This window comes from Diabrotica undecimpunctata, chromosome 4 (genome assembly GCF_040954645.1).
Source record: "Diabrotica undecimpunctata isolate CICGRU chromosome 4, icDiaUnde3, whole genome shotgun sequence".
In the NCBI taxonomy this organism is placed as follows: domain Eukaryota; kingdom Metazoa; phylum Arthropoda; class Insecta; order Coleoptera; family Chrysomelidae; genus Diabrotica; species Diabrotica undecimpunctata.
The window spans coordinates 151,304,615-151,320,392 of record NC_092806.1 but is presented as its reverse complement, the minus strand read 5'-3'; the positions used below and the strand labels follow the sequence as shown (position 1 = coordinate 151,320,392).

At 35.0% G+C, this 15,778-nt stretch overlaps 1 protein-coding gene across 1 annotated transcript in view; it reads right to left on the bottom strand.

The window, feature by feature from the left end:
• Positions 1–15,778, bottom strand: part of LOC140440207 (serine/threonine-protein kinase GA29083) — a 71,022-nt gene that overhangs the window by 18,918 nt on the left and 36,326 nt on the right. Inside the window, exon 3 of the mRNA XM_072530551.1 lies at positions 13,739–13,966. Within this exon, the coding sequence (XP_072386652.1) occupies positions 13,739–13,966 (228 nt within the window). The remainder of the gene's footprint in view (positions 1–13,738; positions 13,967–15,778) is intronic.

Here is a 15,778-nt window from a genome sequence, read left to right as displayed (position 1 = left end):
TTTAACCAAGAGTTTGTTAGGGCCATGTCAACTGCATGGAAAATAAGTCGAATAAGAGCATGTTTTAATTGTGCCACCCATGGACTTATTATACTTGTGTATAACTTTGGATCGACTGACTTCAATGAAACATTTTGTTTTTTTATTCCAACGTTTTACAAACATCTTCTGTACCAACCCCAACGAAGTTGGAAACCATTATCACTGGCTTGTTATCCAACCATCTGGTTACTATGATTCCATCTAAAGAGATAATTTATTCCGTTGATCCACTCTTGTTTTTTGAAAAATCTTTTACATCAGTTAGAGGTGGTTTAGGAAATATATTGATCCTAGCAGTACCAGCAACAAGTATTGATTTTTGGATGAGAATTTGTAAAAGATCATTGTCACAGTACAATGCATGCTTATTAGGTTGAAGTCTTTCAGTGACTGAAAGGGTTAATAATAGCCGAATCTTATTTTATTGCCTTTTAAGACTCTGACGGACGTACTTTTGGAAAAATTCTGGGATGTTCGTATGAATTATTAATTTAATTTGCAACAATTTTAAACCCTGGAAATCTGGGAACAAATTGATTTATCACAGATTCATTTTATATTTTTTATACAAAAAATATTTGTTGGCTAAAATGTAAAAAAAAACTTTCAAAATAGATAAGAATCGCAACATATTGGTTTTAAATATAACATATTGATTTTTACTGTAAAAGGGTTGAAGAGTTCTTAAAATTACATACTTTTTTTGTTAAAATTAATTAGAATTAAAATGTTTCATAAGGACTAGCTATGAAGGATATTTTTTCTGGGGGTAACTTGCAAGTTTTTTTGCATAAAATTGACATCCTTGACTCCCAATCCCATCCATTTACAAGTGCTTTTTTCGGTCTCGACTGTCCCAGACATAAAAATTTGTATAACCAGCTTGTTGTCCAAGCAGCATTACACAAATTTTTCAAACCTCCACACATTTGCTAACGGCGATCTTCACATTTTAAATTTTTGAAAAATCATTGCCAAATTCTCATTGGTATCTTTCAAGACCGCATAATGTCAAACATGAATAGAAGTATAAAAACAACAGGTATAGCCTAAAGCCTAAAGACAGCGCTGGAGGAAAGCACAGAAGGCATAAAGATAAATGGAGAAATAATTAATAACATAAGGTATGCTGATGACACTGTGATTCTAGCAAGTAACATGGAGGAACTGAGTTGCCTAATGAGTAAGATACAAAAAACAAGTGCACAATACGGACTCAGACTAAATATCACAAAAACCAAATGGATGTTAGTAAGCAAAACCCAACAACCACCACCGCAACTAATATTAGACAATGAAAGAATTGAACACGTGGATTCGTACATCTACTTGGTAACAACAGTTAACTCAAATTGGGATCAAGCGAAGGAAATACGTATAAGAGTAGAAAAGGCAAGAGCATCGTTCACTAGCATGAAGCAAATTTTCACCTCTAAAAGCCTCACCCTACCTCTCAAAATTCGACTTCTGAAATGTTATGTATTCCCGGTTTTGTTATATGGAATGGAGGCGTGGGCAATGACCGCAACATTGATGAAAAAAGTAGAGGCCTTCGAAATGTGGGCTTACCGACGTATATTACGTATATCCTGGACTGAGCACGTGACCAACGAAGAAGTACTACCCCGGATAGGTAAAGAGAGAGAGGTAGGAATAAGTATAAAGAAAAGAAAGTTGGAATACTTGGGTCACGTTTTGAGACATAATAAATATAGAGTACTACAACTGATCGTTCAAGGGAAAATAGACAGCAGAAGGGGTCCAGGGAGGAGAAGACACTCGTGGCTCCAAAACTTGCGGCAATGGTTCGGATTGTCATCTGCTGAACTATTCAGATCTGCCGTAAACAAAGTCAGAATAGCCATGTTGATTGCCAACGTTCGGAACGGACAAGGCACATGAAGAAGAAGATAGCCTAAAGCTGCTTTTAAGCTAGATTGAGTGAATATTTAAATATTGAGTGGATTCATACATTTTTAATTTCTTCTGTTGTTGATATGGTGAGCATGGCGACAAAAATTTCCTATCTTAGCCATATCCTTAGTGTAAGCAAATAATATTTTCCCAGACTAATTTTGCCAGAAAAGGTACAGAGCAATGAGTCCCAGAAAGAAAAAAAAACATGCCTAGTTGAAGAAACATAAGGGACTGGTGTAACATCAAAAATATAGGGACATTTCAAAGCACAAAAAGGAGAAGAAGGTAAATGGATATGTATTAAATTTCTTATACATAGAACGTCAGCAATATCTTCCGGTTACTGAAGAAACATGAAAAGTCATCAAATTAGATAAAAATGTGTTTTTAAAAATAAAAAATTTAATTTTAACTTCTCAATAGAAAAACTTTTCACGTCACCTTCGTAAGTCCATGCAAAACGAACAAACGAACAAAAGGTTTATATAAATTAATGAAAAGGAACAAAATACGAGGGATGTTTTTTAAGTACCGTTTTGCGATTCCGCCGCCGCAGCGCTACGGTCGGCGTTTCGCGCATGAGCGCTGGTTACCTACATCTCTTGTCTACGCACTGACGCCATTAGTCTGATTCTTCATTGTATACTTGTTTACTCCAGTGTTAAGATGCCTCCAACAATCGTGAGTCACGCTGATTGTGAAGTACGGGCTGTTATACGATTTCTTAGTGCTAAAGGCGTAAAACCGATCGATATTCATCGTGAGATCGTTAAAGTTTATGATTGTTGACAAAACATTATGAGTGATGGAATGGTAAGGAAATGGGTGAGAGCATTTAAAGATGGCCGCACAAATGTGCATGATGAAGAACGGAGTGGTCGTTAATGAAAATTTGGTGCAGAAAGTGGAAGAAAAGGTGAGAGAAAACAGACGCTTTACAATTTCATCATCGTCCGACTGCTTTCCTCAGTATTCTCGTAGTGTTTTGTATCGCATTGTTACCGAGAACTTGAATTACCCGGAAATTGTGTTCACGTTGGGTTCCTAAAATGTTGAAGGATTTGCACAAAACCCAATGTTTAGGCAGTGCATTGACTTTCCTTGAGCGGTACCACAGTGAAGGTGAAGATTTTTTAAAACAAATTGTTACTGGTGCCGAAACATGGGTGGCCTACGTCACACCAGAATCGAAACAACAATCCATGTAATGGCGACATTCATCATCACCCAAAAGAGTGAAGTTTAGGCAAACAATTTCTGCTCGGAAAATCATGTGCACAGTTTTTTGGGACAGAAAAGGAGTATTGCTAGTGGAGTTTCTGCCTCGTAATGAGACAATCAATGCAGCGTCTTATTGTGAGACATTGAAAAATCTGCGTCGTGCAATCCAGAACAAAAGACGTGGCAAGTTGAGTAAGGGTATCGTTTTGCTGCATGACAATGCCCGTCCACATATGGCTAATCAGACCAAAGATCTCATCAAATCATTTAAATGGGAACACCTGGGCGGTCAGCGTCTTCAAGACGATAACGAAGTCAAAACATTTGTGATGCAGTGGTTAACAAGTCAGGCGGCAGAATTTTATCAGGAGGGAATTTAAAAACTGGTGCCACGTTATGACAAGTGCCTCAATATTCACGGAAATTATGTAGAAAAGTAGATTAAGGTACAGGCTTTCATGTAAAAATAAAATTATTGCCATATCTTTGCACGTCTTTTTTTAATTCCAAAACGGTACTTACTTATACTATACTGTATATTATATTTATTATACAGCATTATAAACGGAGACTCAATTAAAATATGACAAACTCATCCATATAAGGAAAGAAACATTAGTATTGCAAAATAGAAACGTAATAATCTATTATCATGAATTAAAAAACAAGTTGTAAAACTGTAATATTTCATCCGTCGCGAAAAACCGACAGGCATGCAATCTACGTTTTAATCTAAACGATAAAACACGCGATGATCGCACGATCTTGTTGTTTTTTGTTCATTGTATATCAAACCGATATTTTCCACAAAATCGCAATTTACAATCATAAAACAATCGATAAACGGGACAAAATCAACTAGGCCATACCGCAAAGTTTGGTCGATTATTTGAAAAAGAAGAATGTTGCCGAAGTCAATCTGAGAATACTTACACAAGATTTTAATAGGTTTATGCCGTTCGGGACTATTTTTAAAAACGATTTAGTTCAATAAAAATTACTTCGTACTATTAAAACTTCGCATTACAAGAATTAAAGTTACAGCGCGAAAACCCTTTCCCCTTATTTTTCCAAGAAGGCGGCCAGGGGACCAGGACGACGACCCCAAAAACTTGAACTTAATTTCACGCTAAGCATAAAAAATGTAACATTTGAATGGACTATAAATATTAATTACAAAGACCCGTTTACACGGGTAGAGTAATGATGCAAGTACTTGGTAGAGTAGAGTAACTCTACCCGTAAAAACGCTCAGCGCAGTAGAGTAGCAAGTAGAGTGCATAGTACGTGGTAGAGTAGAGTGACTAGCAACATGTGGCCAAGGCCAAGTAATTCTCCTCTACTACCACCACCGCCACCGCCAAAATATCCACTCGCCTGCGCACTCTACCCATGGAACGCGGTCAATTCTGGTAGAGTCATAGTATAAAAAAGAACTTTGTGGTTAAACTGTGGTAGAGTAGAGTAGGTAGGAGAGTGCATAGGGACGCTGTTATTCCGTCTGGACTTGTGTTTTGTGTAAATAGTGAAAATGAAGTTCACCGAAGATGAACTTCATTTCACTTTCACTTTAAAACTCGTAGAGATGTATGGCGAATACCAGTGTTTATGGAATTTAGGTAGTGTACGTACACTACAGAAATAAAAGTATGAGGCAAGCTGCGGAGGATGAAATCGTCGAAAGAATGGCAAAAGGGGGCTTTGGAGTAAACAAGCTTAAGCAAAAAATTAAGAATATAAGGTGCACTTATAATCAAGAGTGTTTAAAAATACAAAAATAAAAAAATGGGGTTCAGGTTCAGCCGATGTATACGTTCCGAACGTGAAATGGTTCACTCCTATGGAAGCAATCATGAAAGGTGCAAAAAGAAACAAGAAAACTGAAGGCTCACGGGCAAGTTACAGGTTTTTATTACTTGTTAATAAAAAATACAATAAGAAATAAAAAATGTATTCTTATCAAGATAAAAGAGCTGAGGCCCCGTGTGTATTCCTTCTTTTAAGCCACTCTCTCATCCACTCTTTTCTTTGTTACAAAGCGACCTCAGTTACAAATGCATTTGCAACAGTAGCTAAACAATTTTGAATCTATTTTCTTTTTCTTGAATTCATTTTGTACTAAACAAACACCTACTCCACAGTATACTAGCATAAGTACTATACTTGTAACTCTTCTCGTGTGAACGGTATCAAGCCATTTTTGGTAGAGTAGCGAGTAGAGTCGACTCTACTCGCTACTCTACTCTCCTCACAACTCTATTCGTGTAAACAAGTCTTAGTAAGATTACTAAAGAAAAATAAACATAATATAATCAGTTTTATTTACTAATATTTCAGGTGATGTTTGAGTTTAAATAACATTTTACATAAGATGCCGATTGACCATTCACCTACTATGTAATTCCCACTAAGATATTATATAATGCCAGATAATTTAATTTTTAACCATCAACAAAAATGTAACATCTGATGGCAAGTATTCATTTTTGATGGTAATAAGATCTGCACATATATCGCCGACTTCGTACATATTTCTTTGTCGATAACAGTTTTTAGATAACATGAATCATTTTTCAATGATATTTATGGGATGGAACCTTATTTTTTTAATAATAATATGTTCTTGTAATGGCATAACTTTCACGCATCACACGAAATTAAACAAATTGTTTTTTTAATTAAACTTGTCGAGCAGCGCTGATTGACACAATCTTCTTCTTCTTCTAGTGCCTATCCTCTATGGATGTTGGCTACCACAATGGCCCATCGTATTTTATTAGCAGCTGTTCGAAATAGGTCTGTGGTGGTCATACCTGTCCACTGTCTCAAATTCTTAAGCCAGGATATTCGGCGGCGTCCTGGTCCTCTATGTCCTTCTATTTTCCCTTCTAATATCAATAGTAGTATTCTGTATTTATTTTCATTTCTCACTATATGTCCGAAGTATGTTAACTTTCTTTCTTTAATGGATTTCAAGACTTCAGGTTCTTTTTGTAAACGTTGCATTACTGCGTCGTTAGTGATATGACGTACATATGATATTCTGAGCATGCGACGATACCACCACATCTCGAAAGACTGCAACCGTCTGCAAGACGCATCAGTGAGTGTCCATGCCTCTGCTCCATACATAAGAACAGAAAACACATAACAATTAAGGATTTTGAGTGGGAGATGTAAGTTCAAGGTTAAATTACAGGTTAAATTGCAGTAAATTGACACAATAGAGCAGTAAAATGTTGTAATAGATATCTTCGCTTACTTGATCCACTAGTAATAAAGTTATCAGAATTAAATGGAAAACCGGTCTTCATACACGGTATATACTTAGTAAAATTATACATACTATACGTGTCTAGACAGAAATCAATTAGCGTTCAAGAGTTGATATTACTATAAGTATAATAAGCATATAACTATCGTAATACTAGTAGGGAATTAATACAGCTGTTGATCTGATTAAAGATATGCAAATAACAAAAATAAGATAAGAATAAAAAGACTGACAAAATAATAAAGAAAACAGGAAATCTAGATAAAGTAACGAAAAAAATAATTAGTTTTACATTAGTAAACTGAGATTACTTGAGAATTAACCATAACGAAAACATAAATGAAGTTTCTCAAAACTTCTTAGTGTCTTATGTAACTTCTTAGCATCTCGTTCGTGTCCTTCGCCTCGTATACAAAAATAATCGATAATTAGGCCAAATCAACGCTGAAACCATCTCATTATCTATTTACCTTCCTATGATCTCGTTTTCTATTAATAGTGCCGATCTTCCACTGAACTAAATCACAACGCCGACACAAGGGGAATTCCGTTACTCAGATTTTCTTAGCGGATGCTATAACAAGATTCTTTAAAAATGATTCGAGTCAATTCAATGTTAGTGGTCTTTTAAACTAGATTTCAAATAATCAAAAAGGAATTTAGAAGTATATGAGATACAAAAAATAGTATATGAGACACTAAGTGTGGTAAAAAGTCTGTCCCAAAAGTGAGAAAATTATGGCAATGAATGAATGAATAGGTTCCGTAATTTGAGAGTTCGTAATTGTCTCGATACACAAATTGCGGAATATATTTTTTCTACGAATTATTTTTTAAACAAAAATAAAACAAAAAAATCACTAAGTGTAAAGGTTTAACAAAATCACTAAGTGTAAAAACTCTACAATACTTTTTAATTGTTTTTTTATTATTTTAAAAAACTATCTTCTTCTTTATCTTTATAAGCAATTCTGCTTGTTCATTAGCGAATTAGTACCTCTATGGAAGGTTGTGACTCCATCTTTTGCGCGGTCGTCTGATACTTCTTGTGCCGATTGGTGACTTATCTCTTGCTATTTTGACTCTTCGTTCGGCTCGCGGAGATAAGAATACGGCCGAGGTCAGAAGGCCCTGCCTGTCGTAAGAGGCGACTAATGGGTAGGAATTGAGAGGTGGAGAGCCGTCACTTGAGGTGTCGGGTCTGTAGAAACGCACTCGAGACGTTTAGGCGTCACGGTCACCGGTCTACATTCCTAGCATGATACTATAACAAACATTATTATGTTAGTTATAGTATCATGCATTCCTAGTATCCGAGACGAGACTCTCGGGGACCACTCTACTCTCATTCCAAGAGAACCAGGAGAGGTTGAACAAGCTGGGCCCGTACACACCTCTTTTGGCCTTACACCACCAATCGTGATGTCGGTGTCTCGGCACGTACCCGCCTGGACATTTAAGAGTGGTAGAGGAGAGATCCTCGGCGGCGACCTGTCTACGTGCGAGGTGGAAATTCCTCTGCCTGCGTCACCTGTCCGCCCGTGGGACAGGATAAAGGATGGGTGAGGTAATCGCAACACAAGTACTACGGGGGAGATGGAGCCCCGCGATGCGCATGCATCGTGCCACCTCCATTTTGGTGTCGGACTCGTAGGGGCAGTGGAGTCGCTAACGGTCGTATGCCGAAAGGCTAGGTAGATCAGGGTCCTGCCAATTTATTTGGAGAGCACAAAGCACAGCTATGCTATTTTTGACTACACGGGTCTCCTCCATTCTGCTTATGTGGTTATTCTATTCTTATTTTCTATTTTGTGTCCATTCATTTATACACTGTACGTTACATTTTCTTCTAATGTCTTCACTTCTCTTTCGATCTCTTAGCGTATTTACTGTAATTCTTCTCAGTAATCTCATCTCTGCCGTTTCCAGTAACCTTTGCGTTGTGGCTGTATCGGGTCTTGTTTCTGAGGCATATGTCATTATTGGTCTTATACTGGCTTTATAAATTCTTGACTTCATCTCAGTTTTAATGTCTCTGTTTCGCCATATAGTGTTATTAAAGCATTCTACCAGTCTATTTGCTTTTTGTACTTGATCCCTCACTTCTTTGTCCAGGTCTGCATAACTAGACAGTGTAATTCCCAGGTATTTTATTTCCATTACTTATTCAATACTGATGCAATCAATTTCTATTTTACATCTGGTTGGTTCTTTGCTGACTACTATTGTTTTAGTTTTCTGAGATTGTCATATTAAATTATTTTGCTCTTATGTTAAAACTGTGGACCAGTCGTTGCAGACTATCTTCATCTTCGGCTATCAATATTGCGGCAGACAGAGTATTTTTATTTCTTTGTTTCCCATTCTGTATCCCCTTCCTTTGTTAACGCTTTTGATGATTTCATCCATGATCAAATTGAAGAGCATGGGGCTCAATGAATCCCCTTGTCTTATTCCGCTGCCTATTCCGCTAGAGGTTCTGTAAGTTGTCCATCTATTCTGACTTCCATTTTGTTGTTTTGGTAGATGTTTTCGATAGTTTTTATAATATTTAGGGGAACTTCTCTATTATACAGAAGATGGATTACATCTTTGAGTCTTACTCTGTCAAACGCTTTCTTTAGGTCAATCAGACACAGAAATGCTGGTCTATTATACTCTAGTGATTTCTCAGTAATTTGCTTTATAACGAATATTGCATCTGTACACGATCTTTCACTACGAAAACCCTGTTGTTGAAAAAAAAAATTAGTTCTAAGTTTTAGCGTAGTATTTAACAAGTCTTAAAAAAACGTAATATATGAAATTGTTGAACAATTTATATTAATTTTGAAAAGTAACAATAAAATGGAAAAAAATGCATTTTTTTACAAAAAGTGCCCAAAGTGTCTGTTTCACGGCAACAATGCAATGCAACCCATCTTTGCATTGCATTGTTTCGAATATAATCATTGATCATTTCTGGAGAAACTGCCACATTTCAAGACGTATGCGATAATTAAAATCATTTAAATTAGTTGCTCTGTTTACATAGACCCGGTCCTCAAGATAGCCCCATAAAAACAATCAAGTGGAGTTAACACGTTCACGCCGCTACCAGATACATGGGTCTGGTATAAACTTTACGTTCAACCGGCACTGAAATTTGGAGATCTATGATATAGGTACCTACGGAATCGTCATGATGTGCTTTATATTTTAGTTCTGTTTTAAGTTACCAGATGCCAGCACCTGGTAACGTCCCACAAAGAAATTTTTTACGCTATGGGATTTACCAGAACTCCGTATCTGGTTATTAGTGTTATAGTAAACATTGTACAAGTCTGTTGTTTTTTTATTAAAATCCATAAAAATGTCGTCTAGAGGCGAAAAAATGGTTAAAATGGTGCTAAACAAGCACCAAAATGCTTGGATACAAACTGAAAGTGAATCTGATACTGATCCATTTGAAAACTTGTCTGATGAAGATCCTGAATACATTCCTAGTGAAGATAGCGACAATTCTGATGGGGACGAATCCATATATTTGAACGAAGAAGTATCCAGTGATATAGAAACTGATAATTATGAATCGGAAAAAGAAATTGGTAAGAAGAAAAATGAATCTTATAATTTGATTCTCATTATCTTTATTTTTAGGTGATGCTGAGGAAGATGTATGGACTGACATTCAGGAAACAGATAAATTAGATTTTGATGAATATCCTACAGATTCTAAAATAAATATTCAATGTGAAAATATGAGCCCGTTGGATATTTTTTGTCTATTTGTCACAGATGAAATTTTGGAATTAATTGTTCAAGAAACCAATAGATATGCAGAACAAGAAATTGGTGTACATAGTATCAAACAAAAATCTAACAGTAAGTGGGTTCCGACTAATAAAGAAGAAATTAAAAAATTCTTTAGTATCGTGATCTGCATGGGATTCGTGAAGGTGCCTAATATTCGATTATATTGGTCCAAAAATGACCTTTATAACAATAAGTTTATCTCCTCAGTTATGACTAGGGACAGATTTTTGTTAATTCTACGGTATCTACATTTTCAAAATAACGACGGTATACTAGAAAGCAACGATAAATTATACAAAATCAGACATGTTTTAGACTTACTTAATGACAGATTTATGAAAATCATGACTCCAGGACGGAATGTAGTCATAGACGAAAGTATGGTACCATGGCGTGGTCGTTTGAGTATGCGGCAATATATAAAAAACAACGCCATAAATATGGCGTTAAATTATATAAACTGTGTACCGTCAGTGGATATACATATAAAGTGATGGTTTACTGTGGAAAAGAAAACAATATGATAAACAAAAGCCATTCTCAGAAAGTTGTGCTGACCTTAATGAATAGCTTGTTAGATGCCAGACGAACTTTATATGCTGATAACTTTTATTCGGGCATTCCTCTTGCAAAAGATCTATTAGATCGCCAAACTTTTTATTGTGGGACTCTTAGAAGCAATCGGAAAGTTATTCCAAAGGGAATAGTTCAAAAGAAACTAAAGAAAAATTAAATAATTGGCATCAAAAATAAGGACAATATAAAGGTAATCCGTTGGCAAGACAAGAGATCGGTATTAATGTTATCCAGTAAACCTGAGCATACCCTAAATTTCTGCACTACGGGCAAGAAAAAGAGATCAAAACCAAGGGAGGAACCAGTGGAATATATTTTTAAACCGCAAGTTATCCAAGACTACAACAAAGCTAAAAAAGGTGTAGATTACAGTGACCAAATGGCAGCTTATTATTCTTCCTTACGAAAAGGTCTTAAGTGGTATCGTAAGGTAGTCTTCGAACTAATCTTTGGTGCTACAATAATCAACAGCTGGATTATCTATAATAAAACAAACATCGAAAAAAAGATACCAATGCTAACATTTCGTGAACAGTTAGCATTACAACTTTCAAATCAAAATGAGTGTATTTCTGAAACCAACTTATCAAAACGAAAACATTGTCTGCAACGAGAAGAAGGTCCTGGTAGAAAACGTAGACGAAATTGCGTTGATTGTTACAAGAAGTTGAGACAGACTATGAAAAGTAAGGAAGCTGACAAGAAGGTGACCAAAGTAAACACTTTTTGTGAAAATTGCGAAAAGAAACCAGCTTTGTGCTTAACTTGTTTTAATGATAGACATATCTAATTATTAATTACTATTTTAATTATTATATATTTTTGTACACTTTAATATTACTTCAAATAAAAATTGATCATTTTATTTATTTTTTAAAAGTAAAATATTTCAAATTGCCACATAAGTATCAGTATATTTTTTATATACCGTAAATACTTTACCGGACATCGGAATCTGGTGCTATGTCTGCCAGAAATGGATTAGAGTGTTTACTATGAGATGGCAGTGTTAGATTCAAGGTAATTTCAAATACAAAGTCACAGAAACCATTTATTTATAGATATGTTTACCAGACCCATAGGTCTGGTATCGTCCGAACAGTAGACAGTGTTACCAGATACAGGGATCTGGTAACGTCAATAAATGTTACTGACAAATTTAATGCCGTCGTGAACGTGTTAAGTCGGGAGATCTTGCCGGACATTCTATTGCACCTCTTCCCCCAATCCATCTTTGGGGAAAAACGATATTCAAATATTGCCTGTACCTATCAAATGGTTTTTACTAAACCAGCCCACACATTATCCTTTTGTGGATGTTGTGGGTGAGTCTCATCCATCCAGTGTGGATTGGAATCTGACCAATATCGGCAATTGTGTCTGTTAACAGTACCGTTCAAGCGGTACGAATGACGCTTCATCACTAAATACAAAATAATCTAAAAAAATCGTTTTGTCTATCAATTTTCTCTAAAACGGTTTCAGAAAAATTCTAATCTCCGATTAAAATCATCTTCTGTTAATTCTTGGTGGTTTTGAATTTTATAAGGGTGGAACTTATTTTTCTGTAAAATGGTTTGTAATGTCTTCCTGCTAATACTATGTGTTCTGTATAGTTCATACGTAGATGTTTTAGAATTTTCTTGAACCTCTAGAATGACATTTACAGTGGTATCTTCATTAGTTGTAGTTTTTGGTCTACCAGATTTTGCGCGATCCCGTACATTACCGGTTTCGATAAATTTATTAAAAATTTTAGAAGCTGTTTATCTATTTATAGGAGGTCTTTCAAGATTTAAATTGTTAAAGAGTTGACTTACTTTTTCATAAGTACGTTTTCTATCACCATAACCAATTAACATTAATATCTTGATTCATCCTCTTTCTGATCATTTTCGCATTATTCTTAAATCACTTTTAAACACTGCAGATATCAAATATAAGTAAGACTAATTTAAAACTTGACATTTTATTGTATACAAAATGTTTTTTGACATTTTTTCAACGCCTACTTAATTTTAGATTATCTATCTATCAGTGGTGTACTAAGAATAGTGAAAAATAAAAATGTAATAATAAAATTGCAATGTAATAGAATGTTTCATAATATGGTACTTTTTTGGTATTGCTGAAACGAGGAAAAAATAAGCTTTTCTGTGATATATCAGTCGGCCTAGATTGCTATTTAAAAAAAAATCAAGATGGCGGCGATACGCTAAACGCTGACGTCACATAAATTTGAAATGTTCTCAAAAAAATGCAGATCATATCATTTATGATCCTACAATTTCATAAATATATATTCATCGGTTTCACAGAAATTAACGTGTTTCCATACTTTATCGCTACTCTGTATAAGTTTCCTATGGTATTAGGATAAATCGTATTTTTCCTATTATAGCGCCATCTATCAATAATTCGAAAAAATGTCTCAAATAAAAGTTACTTATTTTTGCACAAGGAATCCAAATCTGACATAAAAAAATGGTGGTTTCTATTTAAGATTTCAAAGTTGTGTTTTCTGCCATTCAATAGACTTTTGTAAAATATTGAACACGTGTTTTTGTTTTTTAATCCGATGTAAATATTGCGAAATATTCGACCGTCCCGCTTCTTTTGCCACATCCTATATAATGTGCAAATAAACATTGTAGGTTCAAAGCAATGATACGAGAAAACGAGAGTTCAGAAAAGAATTAATGTAGAAAATAGAAGAAGTATGCCAAAGTAACTAATAAAAGAAATAATAAGCAATAAGAGAAAAGCTAAAATATACAAAAACTAGACAAGAGCAGATCGAAAAAAGTTTTAAGCAAATAATTTGAATTATGTTTGAGGCAAATAATATTTTTCAAGTAAAAAAGTTAAACAAAACTGAAATGATTAAGACAGTAGATAGTCAACTAGACTTACCTTTCTGGGTTTAATTCCATTTCGTATAATATTGACGATTTTCGGCCGTACACAATCGGGTACCACTATCCTAGGCACACTAGAATAACTGTTCAATGTGAACTTGGTGTTGGAAAGACGTTTGGATCGGAGGGTGTCCGTTTTGGTGTACTCGATTTTCTTGAACATCTCGCCCTTGCCGCACACCACGTACTCCTTTCCATCTTCGAGATCGTCGATGTTACACACCTGAAAAGAAAAAAAATATATGTTTCTCCAAAAATCAATATGTTGTCGATTTCTAAGAAAACTGAAGGTAGTTAACATTTTTTAAAAACATTTGAAGAAATTCACTCAATAATTGTAAGGCTAATATAGGAGGGCTAGTGTGGGGTTAATCGGATAAAACTTGTACCATCCAGGTTTAGATGACCTAATCCCTCTAAATTCTTCAGTTTGATACATTTCATGATTTTGGACTTCTGTTCAGAATTAATCGGAACAAACATTTTTTCTGATCGAGTTAGTATGTGATTACCGGTGATGTCCCGAACTACCTCAAACTGGACTGACTATCCTATACCGCCTATACTTATTTGATTGGTTTTAGAGTCAGTAGTTCAGTTGTGTGCAAGGTAGATCTTACTCCTATTAGCGTAATAAAATATTCACTCTTAATGAACATACGTCTATGACTGTAGGAAATATAGCTTTACATTTGGTGTGAAAAAATCAAGTGTTTCAAGAATGTTACGAATCCCGATCGTCGTCTCCAAAAAGAAAAGGAAAATGTGGGCGCAAACGAAAAACACTGACGCCAATAACTGATAAAATTGTAATATGAAATAGCAAATAAAACCCAAGAAAGACAAGCACAGACCTTAGAAGGGATTTATTGGATTATGGTGTTGAAGTAAGTACCTCAATTTTATTGCCGGAAGGAAAAAAAAAGCGGAGAAAAAACAATTTCTAACACAGAAAATGATAAAAACGATTAGTATAGTACAAAAAATACCGATGATGGAGGACTGGAAAAAGGAGATTTTCATTGATGAATCATTTTATTTGTGCAGCGATTTAAATCAAGATTTGTTAGATGAAGTGAAGGTGAAGTTAAGAATATGTGCGATGTGCTCTAAACTAGTGGAGTCAATGCCAAGACGTGTTGGAGAGGTCATTTCTGCTAAAAGGAGGTAATACTTCGTACTAATATATAGATTTTTCAGTCTACTTATGGTACGTACTGATTAAAAACTAAGGTTTTAGACAAAAATGTTTTTTTTTTTCGTTTGTCCCAATTTATTCGAACAGTATAGTATATTAAGCCCTAGATTTATCCTTTCTGTGACTACAGTCAGAGTCTGTTGCGTTATCCTTTTGACCGTGCCATTAGATTTGCCATATAAGCATTTGCTCCGTATATTCCTGTCAACCTAATTACTCTTGTGATTGCTTCTAAAATGTATCGAATGCTCACAGTACATCGATAAATACACACAGGATTACCTCTTAGCTTTCCAGAACGTACTCCACCCTCTGTTCGAGATGCTGCTGAGCGGTTTCTATAGAAAATCCTGCTCTATACGCATACTGTCCCTGATATATCAAAAATTTTATTCAATGTAACACCCCTAATGTATCTAACGAGCAGTTTTTCTAGAGTCTTCAGTACAGTAATATCACACTTGTCGATCTCAGGGTTTACCTTTTTCCTATCCTGTTTTTCCAGGCGATTGTAGAAAAATATATTTCAATATGAACCAGTAGGGGGACAATTTTTAAACCTGTATGTTTTTTATTGACAAATAAAGTGTTTTGTTCATTTTTATTAGAAAACCATATTATATCAAGAATACACGCACAATTGACTTTAAAATTGAAAACTTGTTTGTTTTGTATACGATTCGTATGATTAACGATACGAACAACTGACTGTAATTAATAATATTGTTAAATCAAACGAAAACACATTCCTCAGCTTTAAAATGTCGACAATATTCAATTAAAAAAGATTGTAACTACTTATTATAAATATTAGATATAACTTTCAAAAAAATGTTG